The sequence below is a fragment of the Malus domestica genome, chromosome 05 (assembly GCF_042453785.1).
Source record: "Malus domestica chromosome 05, GDT2T_hap1".
In the NCBI taxonomy this organism is placed as follows: Eukaryota; Viridiplantae; Streptophyta; class Magnoliopsida; order Rosales; family Rosaceae; genus Malus; species Malus domestica.
The window spans coordinates 9,680,834-9,706,307 of NC_091665.1; the positions used below are offsets into that span (position 1 = coordinate 9,680,834).

At 37.1% G+C, this 25,474-nt stretch overlaps 3 protein-coding genes and 1 long non-coding RNA gene across 4 annotated transcripts; 2 read left to right on the plus strand and 2 right to left on the minus strand.

Moving 5' to 3' along the window:
• Nucleotides 1–375: 375 nt before the first annotated feature.
• On the plus strand, nucleotides 376–3,400 carry LOC114824768 (polyprenal reductase 2-like). The gene is made up of 7 exons (XM_029101999.2): nucleotides 376–496; nucleotides 603–854; nucleotides 1,170–1,519; nucleotides 2,216–2,450; nucleotides 2,648–2,746; nucleotides 2,864–2,935; nucleotides 3,071–3,400. The coding sequence occupies exons 2-7, from the start codon at nucleotides 699–701 to the stop codon at nucleotides 3,173–3,175; spliced, it is 1,017 nt and encodes a 338-aa protein (XP_028957832.2). The 5' UTR covers nucleotides 376–496; nucleotides 603–698; the 3' UTR covers nucleotides 3,176–3,400.
• LOC139196381 (NADP-dependent D-sorbitol-6-phosphate dehydrogenase-like) lies at nucleotides 3,271–6,786 on the minus strand. The gene is made up of 6 exons (XM_070822240.1): nucleotides 6,562–6,786; nucleotides 5,319–5,413; nucleotides 4,859–4,976; nucleotides 4,431–4,563; nucleotides 4,107–4,326; nucleotides 3,271–3,937 (listed from the first exon to the last, which is right to left on the minus strand). Exons 1-6 carry the CDS (start codon nucleotides 6,695–6,697, stop codon nucleotides 3,707–3,709), a joined length of 933 nt encoding a protein of 310 aa, XP_070678341.1. The 5' UTR covers nucleotides 6,698–6,786; the 3' UTR covers nucleotides 3,271–3,706.
• A 12,203-nt stretch (nucleotides 6,787–18,989) lies between these two features.
• On the plus strand, nucleotides 18,990–20,013 carry LOC139196382 (uncharacterized). Its single transcript, XR_011581215.1, has 3 exons — nucleotides 18,990–19,027; nucleotides 19,180–19,431; nucleotides 19,741–20,013. It is a non-coding gene; the product is annotated as an uncharacterized lncRNA (long non-coding RNA).
• Nucleotides 19,967–24,221, minus strand: LOC114824769 (NADP-dependent D-sorbitol-6-phosphate dehydrogenase-like). Its single transcript, XM_070822241.1, has 6 exons — nucleotides 23,762–24,221; nucleotides 21,767–21,861; nucleotides 21,386–21,503; nucleotides 20,940–21,072; nucleotides 20,622–20,841; nucleotides 19,967–20,452 (listed from the first exon to the last, which is right to left on the minus strand). The coding sequence occupies exons 1-6, from the start codon at nucleotides 23,895–23,897 to the stop codon at nucleotides 20,222–20,224; spliced, it is 933 nt and encodes a 310-aa protein (XP_070678342.1). The 5' UTR covers nucleotides 23,898–24,221; the 3' UTR covers nucleotides 19,967–20,221.
• Between the last annotated feature and the right edge of the window lie 1,253 nt (nucleotides 24,222–25,474).

Sequence of the window (25,474 nt, forward strand, 5' to 3'; positions counted from 1 at the left end):
GAGACATAAATAAAAAATTAAAAAGGATTAGATAAGAGAAGATAGCAAAACATAAAAGTAAGAAAGAAAATATGAAATGATAAAAATTTCACCATAGAATGAATAAATAGGCCCCAATATGATAGAAAAGTAATTGTAATATTGAATTGAAAGATATCCAACTAAAAATATCTCATAACGACATGAGTTCGAAATTTGTCGGTGATTAATTTAATAAATTTATCATTTAACTATTATGTTATATATCAAAACGTAATGCTACGTAAAATAAATTTTCAAATTAAATAATATATCAATAATAATAAATAATTACGTTAATCAACATTTAATAAATTATTCAATCATCAACAATTACTTTATTTGATTTATAAAATTTGATCATTAACCCTGCCGACTTGAAAATTTGATGATCAACCCTGCCCTGTCCCAAAACCTCACGTCACGCCTGGTATTAGTATATCTCCTCTTGAACTTGGCGACTCCTGTCTTCTGCCCGGTAAATCGTGAATGCATTCAGTTCTTCGATAAAATGTCTTGATTTTCTTTGTCCATTTTTTCATTTCCTTTTTTTAATGTGCATTTTATCTGCAAAAATGGCGCAGACTTTTAAAAGACCCAGTTGAGAAAGTGCTTAAATTTCACAGTTTCCAGCCTTTCCCAAATCATTAAGCTTTTTCCTGACTTGGGTATTCGCGCTAATGGAGGTGGGTGTTGTTGAGTTGCTTAGAACAGCATGGGTTGCAGCGACTATGCCCATACTCGTAGCCGCCGTACCTTGTTCTTGGCTGGCCTCGTTTCATGGAGCTGTTCTGGGGTTTGCCAAGAGAGGGAAGATCATGCAATCGTCATCTCAGGTAAAGGATTTGATGGTCTATTTTGGGTTATGGTCTGTTTGGTTGGTGAGAAAGTTGAAGAAATTGGGCGATATTGAGAGTGAGGGTAATCATATTCAATTGTCATGGGTTTATGGTCTGTTTGGTTGGTGAGAAACAAGGTATTACTGTTCAATTGTCATGGGCGATATTGAGAGTGAGGGTAATCATATTCGGGATTGAATGTTCTTAACCAACCGACCTTCAAGTCCTTATGAATTCTTCTCTTATCTAGTTTTATTTTTCTGTACACTACATGATAAATTTTAATTTTTTTTTTACTTTTTCTAATTGTAGAAGTTCACAGTTCCTCAAAAGTTCTTCTGCCATTTCTATGTGGTGGCTGTAGCGTGGACAACGCTATTGCTCGTTGCAACTTCGATGTATGCGTATAAAACGGTGCCATTGGTTTCAGAATCGTTGCTTTACCCTTCAATCGCCAGCCACTTCACTGGGGGTTTACATATCGTTTCATGGAACAAGGTTCATTCGGTTCCTGTCAGTTATAGATATAGCATTTGGCGTTCGGTCTTTCTGCTTTTATTGATGGAAGTTCAAGTCTTGAGGCGCCTCTTTGAGACAATATATGTGTTCAACTATAGCTCCTCCGCGCGGATGCACATTTTCGGATATCTGACTGGCCTCTTGTAAGTTATTCACAAACCCCTTCCTTGTAAAGATATTGGTTTTATGCATATGCATTTATATATATATATATATTGTTATATTAAATTTGAATCTTTGATTGATTTGAAAATGTATTGGGAATATTTCAAATTTTCAGATCAAATTTGGTTTAACAGAGTTGGCACAGTAGGCTCCTCTTGAGCTAACCGTATTTAAGTTCGGTTTCTAGTTATGATTCAAAAAGCATAACCATATATAACTATTCAATGCTAAGTACTCTATTCTTAACTTAAGGTTGTTTCACTTTAAATTTAATTATAATTCTGTTTCCATTTTGGCTTTCAATACGTACACGGGAGTTAAACTTGTTAAACCAATTATCAAATGGTCTAGTGTAGGAAAACTGGTTGCAATTCTATTTTTCTGTTACTCCTACTGTAGTTTCCAATAGGTTAAAACGCCTATGACTTTCTTCTTTCTTCCAAGGTATGATATCTTCTAAAATTGTAAATACTAGAGATTGCTTCAATAATTGCAAAGCTCAGTGGTCACCTATATTTACTGGAAGTCATAACTGACGAACCTCATGTGCTCTGGAATGATAAATGTTACTATTACACATAATTGTCAGTTCTCGTCGTGTATTTTGGTGTTTTCAAAATTGTGGAATAGAAGATATTTTTTTTTTAGTGATTTCTGTTCCTTTTTTATGTTAGCTTCTACACAGCAGCACCACTGTCACTTTGCTGCAATAATGTTCTGGAGGTCTATAAATTTTCAATAAGTGGAGTAGCTGAGTTCATTGTCAAAGGCAAGAGTAGCATGCGAGAAGTGGAATTTGATTGGTTACAATTTGTGAACTCTCTTTTGAAGCTTGGTTGGCTCCAGTGGATTGGTGCAGCTATATTTTTTTGGGGTTGGATCCATCAGCGCCGATGTCATGCAATTCTTGTATGTCTCAGTGTGTGTCACCGTGCACGCGCGCACACACACACACTCTCTCTCTCTCTCAATGCATGCATTCTAAGACATATATACTAATTTCATTTCATACAGCTGAATTAGGGAATGCGGATATTGTGTTTCTTATCTCGATCTTCCTTGCATTCACTTTTATAATGTTCCTGACATGTGAAATATTATTACAGGGCTCATTACGAGATCACAGTGAACCAAATGATGAATATGTGATTCCTCATGGTGATTGGTTTGAAATTGTTTCATCTCCACACTATCTGGCTGAGATGGTAAGTCTCGTGACTCCCTTCACTGCCTGCTTAAAGAGATTTTTTTTGTCTCGAATAACTTAAACTCTTTCCGAGTCTTGATGTATATGCTAAATTTCTCTTTTGATAATGATGAAGGTTATATATGCTGGCCTTGTGGTCGCTAGTGGAGGAACAGATCTCACAATCTGGTTACTTTTTGGATTTGTGGTATGATTTTTATGTGCTGAATATATACGTACATACACATGCACACATGAGTGTGCGCACACACGCATAGACAGACGTCTTCTAAAGTAAACTTATTTCTCCGTGTGCTTTACTCTCTTATTTGGTGTCTTTCAGGTGTCCAACTTAGTATTGGCAGCAGCGGAAACGCATAGGTGGTACCTCCAGAAATTTGAAAGCTATCCCAAGAAACGGCTCGCCATTATTCCATTTGTATACTGAGCGCAAACTTACAAAAGCTAGTGCAAAGGTGATTGGGTGTAAAGCTTTGTGACTCCGTACTATTCGATTCAAATGAACAAGCAAGCAACAAATAGTTATGCAATATGTAATTTGTTACACTTTATTTAATCACTCATTTATTACAACAACAACAACAACAAAGCCTTTTCCCAGTAAGTGGAGTCTGCTATATGAATCCTAGAATGTCATTGTCCTTGGTTCTGTGTAACTTGTTACACTTTCTTTAGTCACTCATTTACAACAACAACAACAAAGCCTTTAATCACTCATTAATACAAAAAAAAAAAAAATTACAATGGCATTCATTTGATTATATATTCTCGTTTGCAATGCCCAAAACAAAGGCCGAATAATAAAAGTTTTTGAACTAGCAGATAGACGAGCTTGGGGAAATTATATAAAGCTCAGTTTATTGTAAGTAAGAGTCACGATACTTACCATTTCGCGTCCGTTTAACACCCTTTGAAGAAGTTGCAGAAGCAGCAATTCGGAGGATTTTGAATTCCACGCTTATGCGTACACATCTAAGCCCCAACTCTTGGAAGGTAGACTGGCACGACATTTCCTGTCTATAGTGTTTATGACCTCCATGTCTTCATGACTCAGCTGGAATTCAAGAACCTCCAAATTCTCTTTCAATCTCTGAATTTTCGATGACTTTGGAATCACTGCTGTTTTCCTTTGAACTCCCCACCTCAGACAGATTTGTGCCACACTCTTCCCGTACTTCCTAGCCACATCCTGAAAATGAAACACTCAAGTGAGCATTACGGTCTAGATGTATTTCTCTCATGAATGGCAGGTTCGATATCTAATTTCTATGGTTGGCTCATTGTTTTAGAAAACAGAGATTGTTATATCGTAATTACGACATTTGAATGGTGCATGTGTAAAACAGAGAACACTTTACATTGAGAACTGGATCATCCAAAGGTGAAATTGAACCAAACATATCCTTGTTGGCCGCAGCACCTCCTAGAGGGGTGTGAGCTGTGGGAAGAACACCGTGTTTCAAGCAGAATTTGACGAGAGAGTCGCGCTGGAAGTAGGGGTGAGTTTCAAATTGGCTCACTGCAGGCTTTATTTTGGAGTAAGCCAAGCAATCTCTGGTTAGAAAGAGGTCGTAGTTGCTGCAAAAACGAAGCCAATTACAATTTGGTTTAGCGACATTCACCGGTCTAATCGAGTTCGGATACGAAGATGAAGGTGCAGCATAAATGCTTATGGGATGTACCTGAGACCAATGCTACGAACTAAGCCCAAAGAGACAGTCTTTTCCATCCCCTCCCAGGTTTGTTGAAGGGAAATTGTTACATCTATGTCCAGCACCTTGTCCTTGCCCATAAGACTGGCAGTTTGACCAATGGCTGTGACCATACAGCAAGTAAAATAAATACCAATTCATTGTCGCAGCGTTGAGTGATACAATAATCTGGATGAGGATCTTTTTTCATATCCTCACATCTTATCCGTTCATTGTACATCATGCGATCAACTATCGTAGGCACTGCTTGTGTTTAATTTGAAATGAAAAAAATTCAAAATGATTTCTGGCCACACAATGTACGATAAACGGATATGATATGAGGATCTCACAAAGAAGATATGAACGACATCAAATCCCAATAATCTAACCTAAAAAGAGAGAGAGAGGGGAGGTACCATTATGCTTCGTGGGCAATGGGTAGTGAACTAGGTAGAGATCCAGATAATCTAGCTGAAGCTTCTTGAGGCTGTTTTTACAGGCCTCAACCTCATACCCATGGTCTGAATTCCAAATCTGCAATATGATTATAACAACAACAAATTATATGTCATTGTCTTGAGAGAATGTGAGATAACACTAATACTTCGCCACTAGCGTTTTAGATACATTCATATTCATTTGTGAGTTACAGTTTAGATATATTCATATTCATTTGTGAGTAAGAGGTTTTAGATTTGACTTTCATATATGAAAACTTCAATACTTAGTTACAACGGATCCATTTTATGGCTTAGCCTAAATCTCCACCAGATTATTATTTTATAAAAGCAGTTTTATGGTTTAGCCTAAATCTCCACCAAATTATTATTTTATAAAAGCAATTGAAAACCAAAGACATAAATTACTTGAACATACCTTGGTGCTAATGAAAAGTTCTTCCCTCTTGACAAGTCCAATCTTAAATGCTTCTGCAAATACTTCCCCAACGTCTGTTTCACTCTTGTAATGAGCTGCAACGTCAAATAGCTTACCATTCTTAACCATAAAATAGTGACACATCTAGATTTAAATTTACAACATAAAGACCAATTTTTTTTTACTTTGTATTCCACAAATAAGTTTTTACAAGTGGTGGATTGCTTGTTATGTTTAAGCACTGTTCTAAAAATCCCCGCCTAGGCCCTACCTAGGCGCTAGGCCCCAGCCCACCGCCCCGATTAATGCCTAGGCCCCAGCCCACCGCCTAGACCACCTAGGCACCCACCTAGCCCGCCTAGGCACCCCGCCTAGACCCGCCTAGGTTTCAACTCACTTAGACAGAAAATACATAACTTTCATTTTGCATTTTGTTTTTTTCCAATAAATTGTAAGAGACTTGTTGCATACTTGAATGAACAAACATTATATCCTTATTTCACATGTTTTCATTATCTTCCAATACTTATGATATATATGCATTCTATTTTGTAGTTTATGATGAAATTATATATATTTCAAGTAGAAGCAGACACTTATTTACATGAAATATGATAGATTTACTTAAATCCGCCTAGGCCCCACCTAGCCGCCTAGGCGCTAGGCCCCAGCCCGCCGCCCGACTAGAGCCTAGCGACTTTTAGAACCTTGTGTTTAAGACCGTCCTCTCAAATTACAACGTTTGTACGATGTCATCATCATCATCATCATCATTATTATTATTATTATTCCCAAGGGAAGAAGCAAACATGGGATTGGTCGAAAAACATAAGAAGCGAACGTCTGTGACTCATTTGTTTTCTCCACCTTTATACACGTACATTTATAATAGTCTAACACAGTGCCTTAACCTAATCTGCCAATTGAGGCCATGGGAGGTGCACTTATCCGCGTCCTAAAAGACCAACTGCTATTTTCGGAATAAACCAAAACACCATTTTCGGCATCATAGTAAACAAATATGTTACAAAGTGGATCCTACACAGTATGAGTGTCAAATTTTGTGTCTCCGAATCATGAATCATAACCATTTATATATATGTATACATATATATATTAGTGTAACTAAGCGATTATAAAAAAAAAAATACTACAAATTATTTAGAACGAAGTAAACCAAAATTAATGTAAAATATGCATGGATTAATGTAAAACAGGATGAGGTGAGGGATGGAGGGTATACCAGCACAGTCAAAATGGCGATAGCCAAGCTTAATAGCATTTAAGATGACGTCTCTGAGCTCGTTCTTCTCCAGACGCCAAAGGCCGAGGCCGATGACGGGCATCTCGTAGCCACTGCTGAGTGTAACGGTGGACATGTTTTCTGACTCTCCAAACTCTCTCAGAGACTTGTGCAGGCTGTTTCTGTTTCTCTCTCGCCTCTGTGTTTGAGTTTGAACTATGATACTAGGTTGGTGCCGCTCATGCCTTTATATAGCTGCATGGGGGTGAAATATAGAATACTGGGGAAGATTAGAAAAGAAAAGAAATAACTTTACGGCTCTTGGAAAACTAGTGATTGGCTCCACAGACAATAATGGAATGAATAGTGCTTTTTTTAATTTTAGTCATGATGCGACGCCCCGTATTATGTGTCCGGTGACGTCCCGGTATCCGGCAGTTAAGCCTCAAAGTTAGACTAAATTGGGGTTAGGAGTTGGTACTAAATTGGGGTTAGGAGTTGGAAGAGCCCATTTGTGCGAGTGGAAGAGAGGGAGGTCGGCGACAATTGCCCAAAATCACTCGCGCCCAAAACATGAACGCGCTGCAACATTTAATATTGCTGCAAAGTGCAGCCCCACCAACGTGGGTTTTTGTTTATGGCATGTTGGCAATGGAAAGTGAGCCCAATGGGCCGTTGGTTATCCAACGGTCCACATTTAATTTAGGTAATATTTTTGTTTTATATTTATAAATATAGTGAATTCAACAATCGATATTGAATATGATCAAATCTAACAACGAAAAAAAAAGATCTAAATGTCAAAATTTAAATCCAACTGCTAAAATAATTTTAAAATATTATTTAACTCATAATTCACCGAAAAACTCTATATATACCTATGTATTTGTTCAAACATCCACACAAAATTCATTTTTCTCTTACATTTCTTCCAATTTTTCTTTCTACCATCTTCCAAAACCATGTGTTTGTTTATGTGTTTTGTGTTTATACATCTCTATCATGTATTTCTTATTCTTCCATGTTATTTCATGAGTTTCATGTGTCGGTTTAGTGGTTTTTCAATGTTTATCGGAATTTAAATATTTTTTGGTTAAAATGTTTATAAAATTAATTTATGATAGTTCACATAATTTATTTTTTTTTAAAGTTATTTTTTGAAAAAAAAAAGCTTAAATTCATCATTTAATAATCTGGGGGGGGGGGAATTTAACCCAGAAGGGTTGGAGTAGAAAAGTTGTTTCTGGGTTAAAATCTAAATTTTTTGGGTTAAAATTTTTAGGTTTTAACCCAAGGATTGGAGATGGTCTCAGAGGAGTATACAATTAGTATAGTATAAAATAGTAATACCAGTTGTAGTAATAAAAAAATATCCAATTAGAATTTTGTAAGTAATTTTTTTTACAAATCTAGGGGTATTTAATTAGAATTTAAAAGAATTTGTAAATGAAATTGTTATTGACACTCCAAAAATCTCATTTTGCACTCCAAACTTTCGATAACTAAAAAGAAAAATACTTTTGTGAGGAGTGTTGAATGAAATTTTGAAGTGCTAATAACAGTTCTCCTTATAAAAATCCATTAAAATCTGGATGCATTCAATTAGGATTTTTTTTAAAGGATTTTAAATAGTGATTTATTGAAATATTACAAAATTTTGGGTGTATTTAATTAGAATTTTAAGTGAGGTTTTAAAGTTCAGTTCATTTAATTAGGATTTTCGGAGTTTTAATATTTTTTACAAATCAAAGGGTATTCAATTAGAATTTTAGGAGAGTTTATAAAATTTTACTGAATTCGAATGTATTTAATTAGGATTTGAAATGAGTTTTTAAAATTTCTTGTGCAGTCAATAGCAATTGATTTCAAAGAATTTCAAAAAGTGAGAAATTTAGGTGAATTTGGAGAGATTTGATATAGTATTTTAAGCATACAACAAATCCAGCCCAAGTACATAGAAATCAATTAAAACTCTGAGCTCGTTGTCTTAGTCACTAGGTAAACAATGATTCATCGTCATTCACTAGGTAAACAAAATTAAAAGCATGCATATAAAATCTCCTCCCTTCACGAGCCATGCATTTCTGTTAAAGCTCCATCAAAACTTTATGGGTCATAATCCTTCAAAATCTGTACTCAATACACCCTTTAGTTTTCGTTTGTTTGATTATAAGTAAAGAAGAAATGAGTATGAAAATTAATAAAGAGGAAGAAAATGCGAAATAAAAGTTTAATCGTTAACACTATTGGTTAAACTTAGTTTTTACTTTTGGTATCTTTTTTTTCTTGCTAATCAACCGTCATTCCACTCATTGTTTTGTCCCTCACCATCCCTCTCTCATTACCTCATCAGCAAATAAGATGGTTAAGGCAGAAAGAAAGATAAGGTAAGTGATAATGCTTATTAATCTCAATGTTGTAATTATGTATAAACCTTTTATACTGTAAAATCATGAAATGAAAGAAAGGCACAACACATAATCGCAATTACGCACGAACATTTTTAACTGAGTATAAGTGATTGTAGGTAACAAGTGTCTCAATGCCGCCCTCCTCCATATCAACACAGAGACGTGAGACAGGACAAAGGACTAAACCATAAAAGTCAATTACGATTGAGCCACCCCTTTAAATATTGTCCATAAACTCCATACGTCTCTCACGCTGGCTAGTAGAATTGCAGACGTGGGGGGATTGGGTTATACAGGTGTCAGGTGTCAGGTGTTAGAATTGAGGTTTTAGTGTAAAAATATGATTTTTCGTTAAAATGAACAGTAAATAGAGTTTTTCGTTGAAGTTTCCTGAAAATGACTTGAAAACTTGAGTTTTAAAGAAAAAGAAAAAATAAATAGGAAAGTAAATAGTACCATAATTGATTTTTTAGTGCAAAAATGTGAATTTTCGTTAAAATAAACAGTACCGGAAGTTTTTTGTTAAAATTCCTTTAATAATAAGTCTGCAAGAAAACTCCCAAAAATGCTGGCTATAATTAGCCCAAGTTTTGACAACCTTTTATAATTTACCCTTTCCTATTTGATTTTGATTGGCATCTTGTCCTCTTTTAACCATCCATTTAGGCCATTTGTACGTCGCGTGCTCTTAGTGGCCCAGGATTTGCCCTAGTTAGTAGGGCCATCGTCAAACAATCAGCGGGCGTATGCACCGGTCAATTGATAGAGAAAGCACAGGCATGTGAAATATTCTAACTGCGCAACAACGACACTAATTACCTTCATGACGGGTGGAAAAACAAGAAAATCTTTGCAACTAGGAGGAGGAAAGCTTATCCGTTTCATTGGTCTGAAAGGCAAAATAAAAGTTATCATTTTTTTTTTCGAAATGAGAGTCGCATCGAATGCTTAGACGCGTCTAGACAGTCTTGACGAGTGTCTAGGCAGGCTAGTTCAACGCCTCAGTTGGTCTAAGCGCATTTTCTTAATTTCAAGCACCTATAAATTAATCAGAGTGGTAGTCAATCGTCTAACGGCTAGACGGTGCTAGGCAAAAGATTTTTTGAATAGTGGTAATTTAACAAGAACAAAATACAATATGAACCGCTAAAACGAATACCGACATGGTGAACCACTAACACAAATGATATTTGAGTGCGATTAGCGTCGAACACAAGTAACATGCCTAAATGGACCCGCCCTCTTGTCATCTTTGGAGAAAATGATTATTTCCATTTCTTAACATGAGCTAATCGTTTAATAATTTATAGGTCTATGAGGTAATCATTGAATAATTCAAGGGTCTATGAGCTAATCATTGAATAATTTTTAGGTCTACAATTTTTATATTTGTGACTCAGACCAACTTTAACTTTTGGATCCAAATCTAAATATTTAGGTTTATTAAAGGGTAAATTACATAATAGCCCCTCATGTTTGAGGTCTATTACAATCGCATACAACAATTTCAAAACATTTCACTTTCATACATCAACTACTATTTTATTTCAATATAGTACATCCGTTACATTTTCCATCCATTAATCCATTAAATGCTGACGTGGCTACCACATATATGCCACGTGGCTGCCAAATTTTTGGGGAGGTCGCTGGGGGTGGGTGAGGGAGAGAGATATGGGTTTCAATTTTTTTTTTTTTTTGAGAACATTTAGGTTTTTTTTTTTAAAATAAAAAATTATTTTATTTGTCACATGGCAGACATTTGACAGCCACGTGACATATATGTGGCATCCACGTCAGCATTTAACGGATTAATGGATGAAAAATGTAACGGAGGTACTATATTGAAATAAAATAGTAGTTGAGGTATGAAAGTGAAATATTTTGAAGTTGTTGTATGCGATTGTAATAGACCTCAAACTTAAAGGGTTACTATGTAATTTACCCTTTATTAAAAGACAGAATTTAGATATGTGAACAGTGAATGTCATCCAACTCTCAAGACCTAATTAAAATATCCCACATTGACCATATCTTTAAGAAAAGAAGAGTTTAAATATCAGAACCCCACTCCAACTAATATTGAGGCCTTTTATGATAAAATTCCACACCTGACAAATTATGCGGGTAATTACCAAGTTGTGGAATATCGATGTTGTTGCCCTTATTTTTCTTCATCATTAGCACGATGTTAGCCAGCCACTATGGGTGTGCCACTTCCTTAATGCCGACGTTGCCCTTCTCATTTTTCAATAATCATTACTCGCTCGGGTGCGAAATGTCGCCTTTTTTGGATCACAAGTTTGGCAACGGGGTCGACGTGCAACTTATGACAAGCTATCGTTCGATCAATGTCGGGCATGTCAGAGGGTAAGCATGCGAAAACATCACGATTTTCCTTAAGGAAAGTCGTGAGTTCCTCATTCTGCATCAGGCTTAGACGTGAGCCAATTCTAACCGTCTTTTCTAGCTAGTGAGGGTCAAGAATGATGTATTCAGCATCCTCTTAGGGTTTCCATCCTAATTCATTTGATAGGGAATTGTCGACTTTGACGCCATCTTTTTGACTCGTCCACTGTGATTGATATTTGGTGGAGGTAGAATTGTCTTTTTGCACTTCAGTTCTTACTGCTGGGGCAAAATACTTTTTCGCCTCCTTGAGAATTTGTAGAGTGCATCACCAAAACATGGCATGGTCACCCTCGATCTCTCTGACTGCTCCTTCAAGGATGGAAAAGAAGATTTTCTTATACTCGATCGAGGTCATGGTTCCAATATTTGTGACGACCCGTCCTTAATTTTCCTATGTAATTTCTTCCCGAGTAGGTGAAATGACTACTATGCCCTTATTGACAAGTGACGTGGACGTATTTATATCACTTTTATTTTATTTCTCATTATCGCATTTAAATTGTATACATTGTTACGAGTGTACGATAATTTCTATCAGTGTAAAAACACTGTTGCAGATAGATTTCGATTCCCTTTTCTATACAAAATATAAAACTCTATCCCTAGCCTTCTATTTAGCCCATCTCATGCTCCTATTTATGTCATCCACCAATCCCATCCACTTCCTCTTTGCAGCAACCAATCAGAAAAAGAGAAAAATGGACTATCTCTTTCTCTCCCGTATACTCTCCCTCTCTGCAAACCCCTTGAACGAACCCTAAACCTCACAGATCGAACCCAAAAACCACACCATTGTACTCCTCTCATCTTCACGAACACAACCATGTTCTTGAAACCTGGAATGGACGAGTTTTCGACGTTGAACTCGTGAGGTCCGAACTCAGTGCTTTAAGTTCATCATGTTTGGGACTGAGTTACGAACTTTTAGGAATTTTGAAGGCTTCCATTATACTTCCCGAGATCCCTAGTGAAACTTTGGTGAAGAAGCCACGTCGAAACAATCGAGTTTCGAAGAGTTCCAGTTTGGCTAGAACTTTCGAGGTGATTTCCGACTACCTCTGTCCATTTTTTGGACTCCAAACAGGTATAACGCCATTCTACACTTCATTAGATTCAAATCCATATAAAGTGGGTTAAAATGGATGAGAAATGAAGAAGTTATGTTAATTTGAAATTTTCCTAGAAATCCGGCGAAAATCAAGTTGACGACGGCGACTGCGAGGTTTGCCGGAGAAGGTGACAGGATATTCTGTCAAGGTTGACGGAATATTCCTGACGGTGTCAGGTAACGCCGTTAACTTCTGTTAGAATTTAACAGAATATTCCTGACGGCGTTAGGCTAGCTGACGACACTGGCTTGTGAGTAGGGGTGCGTATGGTCGTGCCATTACCGGCGCGTGGAGGCGCGTGAAGGGTCCATAATTTATTCTAAAAATATGGGGATGTTCGTGACGTCGAGTAGGTCATGATGATATATTTAAACCCTAGGTTTGAGCAAACTATGAGGGTTTTATTTAGGTTTACGTATATGTGCTTTAATTAATTCGAAATTAGTTATTTTGCATATAGGGGAAACGTATCTCGAGGACGTTCGAGGCCAAGCTAAGCTCGGGGGCTACGACCCAGTGACGTACTTGTGAGTGGGCATTTTATATTTATATCTATACATATTTATAGTTTCCAAAATTGCATAAATACATCACTTTACGTATATATTGCCAAATAATTGATAACTGCGATATAATTGTGACAAATGCTGCTATATGGTTGAGATATTACTTTCATGACATTCATACATATTTGTACATGCTCATCTTGCTGCACCGGTGTTAGTACTCGCCCTAGGGCCAGGGCCAATCCTTCACGTGTATGTTCACATCGCACCGTTCGCTCGCCTTGGATCCAAGTTAGGTGCCAGTCCTGTCAGGTAGATTGCATTAGACAATCCGACTTGTATGTGACTGTGCTTCTGCACCAGCCTTCACGTGATCATAGTACTAGAGCATATTGATTACACCCAGTCCTGTTTGTGTCAGAAATTATCTGTTTGAACTCGTATGTCAGCCTAGATGGATGAGCACTTAGCTATACTTGACTATCACATGATTATATTATTGTGGCATTTGATACAACATGACTTGGCATATTTCTGGTTATAATACTATTATAATGCTGTTGATTTATTGTTTACATACCTATGTAGTATGATTTAAGGAAACTATACTTGTTTTACGGCGAGGGGTTAGTATATTCGAAAATAAAGGATTTTGTATAAGCATTGTTTTGCTGACCCACTCAACTTTGTTTTTCGCTCCTCCAGGACCTAGATAACTGTACTCTTTATGGCACTCGAGGAATCTCGACAGTTCTGACATTCTTTTTTTGTTTAGACGTACGAACTTATCATTGTTATGTAATAAATGTACTTTAGTTACTTTGACTACTCTTCTGTAGTCTCACTGTCTATTACGCTCTGAATAATTGTAGTGAGTTCTTACCACGATTGTGCACTCTTTCATTATTTACTATAATTAGTTTCAATTAGTCTTGAAATTATTCACTTTTTACATCACTTACCCTTATGGTTACGTCACCTCATGGTGATGGCCAACATGCTTCAACCTTCTCAGGTCGAGGTGTGTCAATATTCACGAGCCAAGGTCAGCCTAAAATCTTGTTATGGGGAGATGGGTCACTGATGTCGAGTGTGATTGTGCCAATGACAGTTGAGGTAAGTTCATTGAATCCGGTGAAGACCTTTGCTTTGGGTTTGATCGTGCTTTCCAGGCCCATCTTTTGGATGACTAACAGTTGTTGAATGTTGACTGCGTTGCTGATGTCCACCATAATTCTGTCAATGATGGCGATGGCTAGTTAAATAGATATCACCAAGACATCGTTATGGAAAAAGTCTACTCCCTCAGCATCTTGCTCGGTGAAGTCGATGATTGGCTTAGGTACAACATCTATGGCTTGAACCTGGAAGACTGATTTCGCCTGTTGGATCTTCCTCTTCTTGGAACTATTGGTGGTCCCCAGATGATCAGATTTAGCGAAGATTTCGTTGAGTCGGATTGTCTTGGCTGGGGGTTCAGCATCGGCATCCACGTCTTGTCTTGCCACAGAACTGGCTTGTCGACATACTGATCGCATTTGCCTTTCTTTCTCAAGGTACCTTGTCCATGTGATGTAGTAATTAGTTATGTGCCCTGGACCTCTGTGGAATGTGCAGTACTTCGTTTGGTCCAGCTTGGAGGTATCTTCATTCATAGGTTGCAGCATTTTGAACCATGGTTTGTCTTTGAGGTCGTGAAGGATCTGGTTGATCAGGATTGAGAACTTGTAGTACACCTTAGACGCTGAGCCTTATTTCGCTGGGGATCGGTCATTGAGTCTGCTTCTTGGCTTGTTTTTGTCATTCAGTAGTTTAGCGCTAGCCTTTTTCTAAGCTTGTTTTGTGTTTTTACGAGGCGGCTCAAAATTAGTTTTGTGCCTTTCCCTGGAGCGTCGTGGCAAAGATTTTGTACATAAGAGTGTCGTTGTTGTCGTAGAGGGTCATTGTGCTTCAGTAGTGCATCAAGTGCCTGTTCAGATCTTCATCTCCCTTGAATAAGGTAAAATATGATGGGATAAACTCCCGCGATGGCTCTGTCTGCTCGATCTCGTCTGTGAACAGTGAATTGCTCATGTTGGCCACGTCTCTTTGAAGGGCATCGTCGGTAGTTTCAATGCGCAAAAATCTGTGCATTTGCTCTGCTACAAGCTTTTGTATTTTCTCTTGGATTTACCTCTGGTAGGGCAACAGAGCTTCCGGTAATGACCTGCTAGTCTATGTTGCTCTTATGCATGTCATGCTCGTTTATGTTGCGGTCGTGGTGCACGTGGTTCATTTCTGGCTGGTAAGCAGGTTGCTTGCTGTCGCGCTTAGCTGTGGTTGCTAGTGGAACTCGAGTTGGACTCATGTGCCTTCTTCAATCTGTGTTGTGGTTGCTAGCTTTGATGCCTCGTTGGAGAATCTCCATGTGAGCCTAGCCTCGTGTAAATGCTATGCTTGGCATGTCCAGACTGCTCGTCATAATGTGAACCCAACCTTGAATACACACTGACTCGTGAGCCGAGTCAAGAAGAAACCCTTCTTTGCGTATATAACCAAGAGAATACGTTTTCCCAAGGGCCCTAATGAGAGTGCACACTACCCGAATGCATGGTTCGTGGCAGGCTAATCAGTTGTTTGCCTGGACATTGTTGGAATAAGTCACGATCATCTATCATTGTCTTGCTTTGGAACATTTCGTCTTAGGCACTTTGTGTCTCGATGCGCTCAAAGAGCTGGTTCATGAAGGTGGTCTATTGCGTGAGGGCACTGTTTAAATCGGCGACATGCTGGGGCAGGTGGTGTTCGCCATTTGGGTTTGAAGAGTCTGGATAATGGGCATCCTCATGTGCGGTGGAAGTGTAGTGGACTACAGGTACGAAAAACGGACCTATAACATGCATTCATACAGAAAAATAGGGTGAAAATATCCCTAGGTCGATCGTTGGGTTGGTGGTTGCAATCGGGATTGCCTGAAGTGGTCTCAGATTTAACAGGTCAACAAAGTAGGTTACGAATGGGCTAACCTAATTGGGTAGCCGAAACATGTGCGGGGGTGCGTATGTGGCAGCTAGCCTTGGGCCTGCGCTGTGCGTTGGGTCGGCACTTGCTCATTGCAAGCTTGGGCTTAATTAACAGTAGGCTAGGCTCGCGCGTATGACAGTTAGCCTTGGGCCTGTTTTGTGTGTTGGGTTGGTACGACTCCGTACGTTTAGGCTTGGTTGAGAGTAGGTTGGGCTCGGGTGGCAGCGAGCTGGGCCTGGGCTGTCTGCTCATTGGCTGTTTCTGTTGGTCTCTCGTGGGTCTAGGCCTGTTGTGTAGCTAGGCTTGCTGCTGCAGTGGGTTGGGCTTCCTACCCTAGGCCTGCAGTGGCAACTACCAAGCTTTACTTCGTCCACTAACCAATATATGAAGTCTTTGATTTTCAGATTTCCCACAAAAGTTGGAATGTCGGCCTTAATCTGAAAATCATGAAAGGTGTTGCGGTTTTATGATTTCGACTATTAACCGGGGATGGTCTACGGTTTCTTCCTCGAACTTCGATTCATTGTCTTGAACACAAGGCCTCAGAACTCCCTGATTATTGCATTCGGTAGCTCTTCATATATTTTGGCCAATGGCTTGGAGCAACATTCCACGAAGCTATCCAAATTGTGCAGTCAAAGTTGTAATTTGTTTTGTTTGAACGTCCAGGTCCGCTCGAGTGATAGGGGCAGATTCACAATCAAGGTTACTCATAGATAGATAAAACAATCAACAATGCCCAGATGGGAGAAATCCACTTTGGTACCAATTGAATCATCTTGAATTGATCAAAAGAGTTATCAACTAATCCTTGTCCTTGAAGAACAAGTCTGGAATCCATCATAAAATTGAGAGAAATTCCAAAAGGTTGTTTTTTTAATTGATAATTGAGTGAGTATATTAAAACAGCAAAATGCTTTAAGTAGATTGATTACAACTCGTTGAACAACTCAAATGACTCAAACAAGTAAAACGACATTAATCGGATGACAACTCAAAGGTCTGATTTTTATTACGAAATTAAAATATTGTTTTGGAGGCCGAAAAGGGTCTGGATGGAAAAATCTATCATATGTCATAGTAAAGAAGAAAGTTTGACTCGTAGCATCATTCCCTTTTCGAAAAGGTGTGATGGACCCAAATCAGAGCTTAGACGCCACTCTACAAATTCCCACTGCGTTATTTTGTCTTCTGATGGTCCATTTCCTCTTCGATCCACTACATTAGTCCCCTCCACTTCAGAAGAACTCGACCCCGAGTTATGGTTAGGATAAAGAATTTCATCGTCTTTGAATTCACATAGATCAACAACTTTTAAAGTATTGAAAATTCCCATAGAATCCAGCAAATCAATAACATAAGCATTTGTTCTACATCAGTATTGCATATCGTAATTTATCAAGTGATACCAATGTAGGTGATCTAGTAAGTCCACATCATTATATGTTAAAATATTAATTGTAATTGTATTTTCTTCATCTTATTTACTTTCCTTTAACATATGCATATGAGTGGAAAACACCTTGAATTGCAAGTGGTCCTTTACCATAATGTTGGAAAGAAGTTGAGCCCTTACTGTAACATTTCACATTGCCTAGAGGAGTGGATCCTCTAAGCCTTATATGTATATTCCTATATCTACTTATCATGAGGCCTTTTGAGAGCTCACTGGCTTCGGGTTATGTAGGAACTCCGAAGTTAAGCGAGTTCGCATGAGAGTAATCCCATGATGGGTGACACACTAGGAAGTTCTCATGTGAGTTCCCAAAAACAAAACCATGAGGGCGTGGTCGGGGCCCAAAATGGACAATATCGTATTACGGCGGAGTTGAGCCCGAGATGTGGTGGGGGCCTGAGCCGGGATGTGACAATTTGGTATCAGAGCCAATCCCTGGCAGGAAGTGTGCCGACGAGGACGTCGGGCCCCTAAGGAGGTGGATTGTAACATCCTACATCGCCTAGGGGAGTGGATCATCTAAGCCTTATATGTATATTCCCATCTCTACTTAGCACGAGACCTTTTGGGAGCTCACTGGCTTTGGGTTCCGTAGGAACTCTGAAGTTAAGCGAGTTCGCGTGAGAGCAATCCCATGATGGGTGACCCGCTGAGAAGTTCTTGTGTGAGTTCCCAGAAACAAAATCGTGAGGGGGTGGTCGGGGTCCAAAGCGGACAATATCGTGCTACGGCGGAGTTGAGCTAGGGATGTGGTGGGGGCCCGGGCCGGGATGTGACACTTGCATAATGGCGTGGGTTTAAACCCCATCGATGTCTAATCCACATCTAATTTAACAAATTCTATCATTTGACAAAAATAACAAAAGAAAACACATAGAATCAAAGTCTTCTAGCATCTAAATCCTCTTGTCACCGCTTGAAATCATTGAAAAAAGATTTTTCTTTTTTCTTTTTTTAAGCAAGAATAGGTGTGTGTTTGGATTCAATTTTTGCTTATAAAAAAAGGAAGTTTATGATAACAATTGTGTGAGAAATTTAAAAGGTTTTTTATTTTTATTTTTTTGAGAAACCCTGATGTACAAGAGAAATTTTATTGATAAAGAAAAAATAAGTTACATATAATGAGGAAGACATAAATAAGAAATTAAAAATGATTAGATAAGAGAAGATTGTAAAACATAAAAGTATGGAAGAAAATCTGAAAGGATAAGATTTTCAACATAGAAGGAATAAATAGGCCTCAGTATGTTAGAAAAATAGTTGTAATATTGAATTCAAAGATATCCAACTAAAAATATCTCATAACGATGGGAGTTCGAAATTCGTCGTGGTTAATTTAACAAAATTTATCAATTGACTGCTACGTTATATGCCTAAACGTAATGCTACGTAAATAAAATTTCAAATTAAATAATATGTCAATAATAATAAATAATTATGTTAACTAACACTTAATAATTTATTCAATCATCCACAGTTTATAAAATTTAATTTGAAAATTTGATCACCTGCCGGCTTGAAAATTTGATGATTAACCCTGCCGTGTCCCAAAACCTCACGTCACGCCTGGTATTAGTATCTCCTCTTGAACTTGGCGACTCCTGTCTACTCCCCCGTAAATTGGGAATCCATTCAGTTCTTCAATAAAATGTCTTGATTTTCTTTGTCCATTTTTTCATTTCCTTTTTTTAATGTGCATTTTATCTGCAAAAATGGCGCAGACTTTTAAAAGACCCAGTTGAGAAAGTGCTTAAATGTCACAGTTTCCAGCCTTTCCCAAATCATTAAGCTCTTTCCTGACTTGGGTATTCGCTCTAATGGAGGTGGGTGTTGTTGGGTTGCTTAGAACAGCATGGGTTGCGGCGACTATGCCCATACTCGTAGCCGCCGTACCTTGTTCTGGGCTGGCCTCGTTTGATGGAGCTGTTCTGGGGTTTGCCAAGAGAGGGAAGATCACGCAGTCGTCATCTCAGGTAAAGGATTTGATGGTCTATTTTGGGTTATGGTCTGTTTGGTTGGTGAGAAAGTTGAAGAAATTGGGCGATATTGAGAGTGAGGGTAATCATATTAGGGATTGAATGTTCTTATGAATTCTTCTCTTATCGAGTTCAAAAAGCATAACCATATATAACTATTCAATGCTAACTACTCTATTCTTAACTTAAGTTGTTTCACTTTAAATTTAATTATAATTCTGTTTCCCATTTTGGCTTTCAATACGTACACGGGAGATAACCATATATATCTCCTTGTGCTTTACTCTCGTATTTGGTGTCTTTCAGGTGTCCAACTTAGTATTGGCTGCAGCGGAAACACATTAGGTGGTACCTCCAGAAATTTGAAAGTTATCCCAAGAAATGGCTCGCCATTATTCCATTTGTACACTAAGCGCAAACTTACAAAAGCTAGGGCAAAGGTGATTGAGTGTAAAGCTTTGTGACTCCGCACTATTCCATTCAAATGAACAAGTAAGCAACAAATAGTTATGCAATATGTAATTTGTTACACTTTATTTAATCACTCATTTATTAATACAAAAGAAAATTACAATGGCATTCATTTTATTATATATTATCATTTGCAATACCCAATACAAAGGCTGAATACTGAAGTTTTTGAACTAGCAGATAGACAAGCTTGGGAAAATTATATAAAGCTAAGTTTATTGTAAGTAAGATGCACGATACTTTCCATTTCGCTTCTGTTTAACACCCTTTGAAGAAGTTGCAGAAGCAGCAATTCGGAGGATTTTGAATTCCACGCTTATGCATACACATCTAAGCCCCAAGTCTTGGAAGGTAGACTGGTACGACATTTCCTGTCTATAGTGTTTATGACCTCCATGTCTTCATGACTCAGCTGGAATTCAAGAACCTCCAAATTCTCTTTCAATCTCTTAATTTTTGATGACTTTGGAATCACTGCTGTTTTCCTTTGAATTCCCCACCTCAGACAGATTTGTGCCACACTCTTTCCGTACTTCTTAGCCACATTCTGAAAATGAAACACTCAAGTGAGCATTAAGTTCTAGATGTATTTCTCTCATGAATGACAGGTTCAATATCTAATTTCTTTGGTTGGCTTATTGTTTTAGAAAACAGAGATTGTTATATCGTAATTACGACATTTGAATGGTGCATGTGTAAAACACAGAATACTTTACATTGAGAACTGGATCATCCAAAGGTGAAATTGAACCAAACATATCCTTGTTGGCCGCAGCACCTCCGAGAGGGGTGTGAGCTGTGGGAAGAACACCGTGTTTCAAGCAGAATTTGACGAGAGAGTCACGCTGGAAGTAGGGGTGAGTTTCAAATTGGCTCACTGCAGGCTTTATTTTGGAGTAAGCCAAGCAATCTCTGGTCAGAAAGAGGTCGTAGTTGCTGCAAAAACGAAGCCAATTACAATTTGGTTTAGCGACATTCACCGATCTAATCGAGTTCGGATACCGAGATGAAGGTGTAGTGCTTATGGGATGTACCTGAGACCAATGCTACGAACTAAGCCTAAAGAGACAGTCTTTTCCATGTCCTCCCAGGTTTGTTGAAGGGAAATTGTTACATCTATGTCCAGCACCTTGTCCTTGCCCAGAAGACTGGCAGTTTGACCAATGGCTGTGACCATACAGCAAGTAAAATAAATACCAATTCATTGTAAATTAACTACTTATAATTTTGTAACGTCACAGCGTTGAGTGATACAATAATCTGGATGAGGATCATTTTTTGGATCCTCACATTTTATCCGTTCATTGTACATTGTGCGATCAACTTTCGTAAGCACTGTTTGTATTTAATTTGAAATGAAAAAATTCAAAATTATTTATGACCACACAATATACGATAAACAGATAGGATACTTCACAAAGAGGATCTGAATGTCATCCAATACCAATTATCTAACCTAAAAGAGAGAGGGGGGAGGTACCATTATGCCTCGTGGGCAATGGGTAGTGAACTAGGTAGAGATCCAGATAATCTAGCTGAAGCTTCTTGAGGCTGTTTTTACAGGCCTCAACCACATACCCATGGTCTGAATTCCAAATCTGCAATATAATTATAACAACAAAAAATTGCCACTTTCTTGAGAGAACGTGAGATAAACACTAATACTTCATCACTACCATTACAATTTAGATATATAATTCATGTTCGTTTGTGAGTAAGAGGTTTTAGACTTGACTCTCATAGATGAAGACGTCAATACTTAGTTATAACGGGTCCATTTTACGGCTTAGCCTAAATCTCCACCAGATTATTATTTTATAAAACTAGTTTGAAACCAAAGAAGTAAATTACTTGAACATACCTTGGTGGTAATGAAAAGTTCTTCCCTCTTGACAAGTCCAGTCTTAAATGCTTCTGTAAGTGCTTCCCCAACGTCTGCTTCACTCTTATAATGAGCTACAACGTCAAATAGTTTACCATTATTAACCATAAAATAGTGAGACATCTAGATTTAAATTTACAACATAAAGTCCAATTTTTTTTTTAACTTTATATTCCACAAATAAGTTTTTACAAGTGGTGAATTGCTCATTATGCTTAAGACGGTCCTCTCAAATTACAGTGAGCATCCTCTCAAATTACAATATTCGTACGATATTATTATTATTATTATTATTATTATTATTATTATTATTATTATTATTATTATTATTCCCTTTCCCAAGGGGAGAAGCAAACATGGGATTGGTCGAAAAATATAAGCGAAGGTCTGGGACTCATTTGTCTTCTCCACTTTTATACAAATACATTTATAAAAGTCTAACTTAGTGCCTTAACCTAATCTGCGAATTGTGGTCATGGGAGGTGCACTTATCCGCGTCCTAAAAAACAAATTGCCATTTTTGGAATAAACTAAAATACCATTTTCGGCCTAAACAAATAAAATATAAAACCCTCATTTATTACAATTCATAGTAAACAAATATGTTATGAAGTGGACCCTATAACATAAGTGTCAAAATTTATATCACCGAATCATAACCATATATATATATATATATATATATATATATTAGTGTAACCAAGCGATTATAAAAGTAACAAACGGGTTTTCCATGGTTTTGGACAAAGGGTTCCTATCAGTGGTGGAGCCACATGGAGATTAGGGTAGTCCATGGCCCATCCTGGAAATAAATTTATAATGATTATGTAGTAATTTTTGCAATAATGTGCATGTGGTGTGTTGGTATGTTAGGTTTTAAAGGTTTCAGTAGGTCCTGGGGTCGACGCTTGCTGACAGAAAGCTACTTTTTGATATTTTTTTACCAATTACCATATATAACTACCCTTCTGCTAACATTCTGATTTCTTTTAAACCAATTATTTTTTTATTAGTTCATATAAAACAAGGTATATATATTCGGGAGGAAGATTGAATGATATTAAAAAAAGTATCGTAATAATAGCTTATTTTTTTGTTAGTTCATATAAAACAAGGTATATATATTCGAGAGGAAGATTCAATAATATTAAAAGAAAAATATCGTAATAATAGTTTGAGCTAGTTATAATGTTATTATCAATGTTGCGTTAGATGTCAACACAAGTTCTATTTACTATGATATCTCTCAATACTAATTTTTTCATACAAATTTTAAAGCTCCATCACTCTTGGTTGATTCAAATTGTCCATGATATTACTAATTTTTTTTCTAATTTCTTTCATTAGTTTAAAGGTCCCTCCTGGCATGAATTTCTAGCTCCGCCACTGGTTCCTATAGTTTGAGTCGTTTACATATATTACTTTCATTTTTCCTTTGCTAGTCTCACATGTAACCAAAAAAGTAATGTTCAGATTGCATCACCGCCGCCTTTATGGCTTGTACACTTTTCTTGTTCATAAAAAAACTTACGCATGATGCATGTGATTCCTTGTAGCAAATTATTAATAGTTTGCCAACACTAGTGGCAAAAATAGTCAACCGTTTAATAACTTAGCTAGGTAGCAAGGGAGCTTTGTGTCCAATAGTCAGGAACATCCGCCCATTCTCATCAAGTCCGATATTCGATTCTTCCCTCTCTAGCCAGTATTTGGAAGGGAACTTTAACGAAAAGCACCTGGTACTGTTCATTTTAACGAAAAACCACATTTTTACACTAAAAAGTCAATCATGGTACTATTCACTTTACCCTTTATTTTGTCCTTATCATTAAAACTCAAAGTTTTCAAGCCCTTTTCATTAGTTTTCCTTTAATAAAAATACTATGAATTATTTAGAACGAAGTAAACCAAAATTAATGTAAAATATGCATGGGTTAATGTAAAACAGGATGAGGTGAGTGATGGAGGGTATACCAGCACAGTCAAAATGGCGATAGCCAAGCTTAATAGCATTTAAGATGACGTCTTTGAGCTCGTTCTTCTCCAGACGCCAAAGGCCGAGGCCGATGACCGGCATCTCGTAGCCACTGCTGAGTATAACGGTGGACATGTTTTCTGACTCTCCAAACACTCTCAGAGACTTCTGCGGGCTGTTTCTGTTTCTCTCTCGCCTTTGTGTTTGAGTTTGAACTATGATACTAGGTTGGTGCCGCTCATGCCTTTATATAGCTGCATGGGCGTGAAATAAGGATACTGGGAAGATTAGAAAAGAAAAGAAATAACTTTACGGCTCTTGGAAAACTAGTGATTGGCTCCACAGACAATAATTGAATGAATAGTGCTTTTTTTAAATTTTAGTCATAATGCGACGCCCCGTATTATGTGTCCGGTGACGTCGATGCATCTGGTAGGTTCTGTCCAGTGACACTTTGATTTTCTATGGTTAGAGGAGTACCCAATTAGTACAGTCTAAAATAGTAATATTCGTTGTATAATAAAGAAAAGTATCCAATTTGAATTTTTTACTTGATTTAATTTAATTTTTTTTAACAAATTTAGTGGTATTCATTTAGATTTTTAAAATAATTTATAAAATAAATTGTTATTGATAGTACAAAAATCTCATTTTGCAGTTCAAACTTTCGATAACTAAAAAGAAAATTGTAACGGTTTTCCTTATAAAAATATATTAAAATCTGGATGCATTCAATTGTGATTTTTTTAAAGGATTTTAAATTGTGATTTATTGAAAGATTACAAAAATATGGATGTATTTAATCAGAATTTTAATTGAAGTTTTAAAGTTCAGTTCATTTAATTAGGATTATGGGAGATTTGAATTTTTTTTAACAAATCCAAGGGTATTCATTTAGAATCTTAGGAGAGTTTATAAAATTTTACTAAATTCGAATGTATTCAATTAGGATTTGAAATGAATTTTTTAAATTTCTTGTGCAGTCAATAACATTTGATTTTAAAGAATTTCAAAAAGTGAGGAATTTAGGTGAATTTGGAGAGATTTGATATAGTATTTTAAGCATACAACAAATCCAACCCAAGTACGTAGAAATCAATTAAAACTCTGAGCTCGTTGTCTTAGTCACTAGGTAAACAATTATTCATCATCATTCACTAGGTAAACAAAATTAAACGCATGCATATAAAATCTCCTCCCTTCACTAGCCATGACTTTCTGTAAAAGCTCCATCAAAACTTTATGGGTTATAACCCTTCAAAATCTCTACTCAATACACCCCTTAGTTTTCGTTTGCTTAATTAGAAGTAAAGAAGAAATGCGTATGAAAATTAATAAAGAGGAAGAGAATGCGAAATAAAAGTTTGATAGTTAACACTATTTCGAATTGCCTCTAAATTATTGTTTTAGTTTTCCCTTTAGGTATCATTGTTTTTTTTTCTCTTGCTAATCACCCGTCATTCCACACATTGTTTTGTCCCTCACCCATCCCTCTCTTATTACCTCATCAGCAAATAAGATGGATAAGGCAGAAAGGAAGATAAGGTAAGTGATAATGCTTATTAATCTCAATTTTTTTAGAAGACTGACTGTTTGGGTTAACTTCTTTTATGAAGTAACTCTTTAATTTTTATGTACAATCATGTATTTTGTGTCTGTCATCGTATACAAGTCATATGGTAAGAGATATAACACATAATTGTATACATATA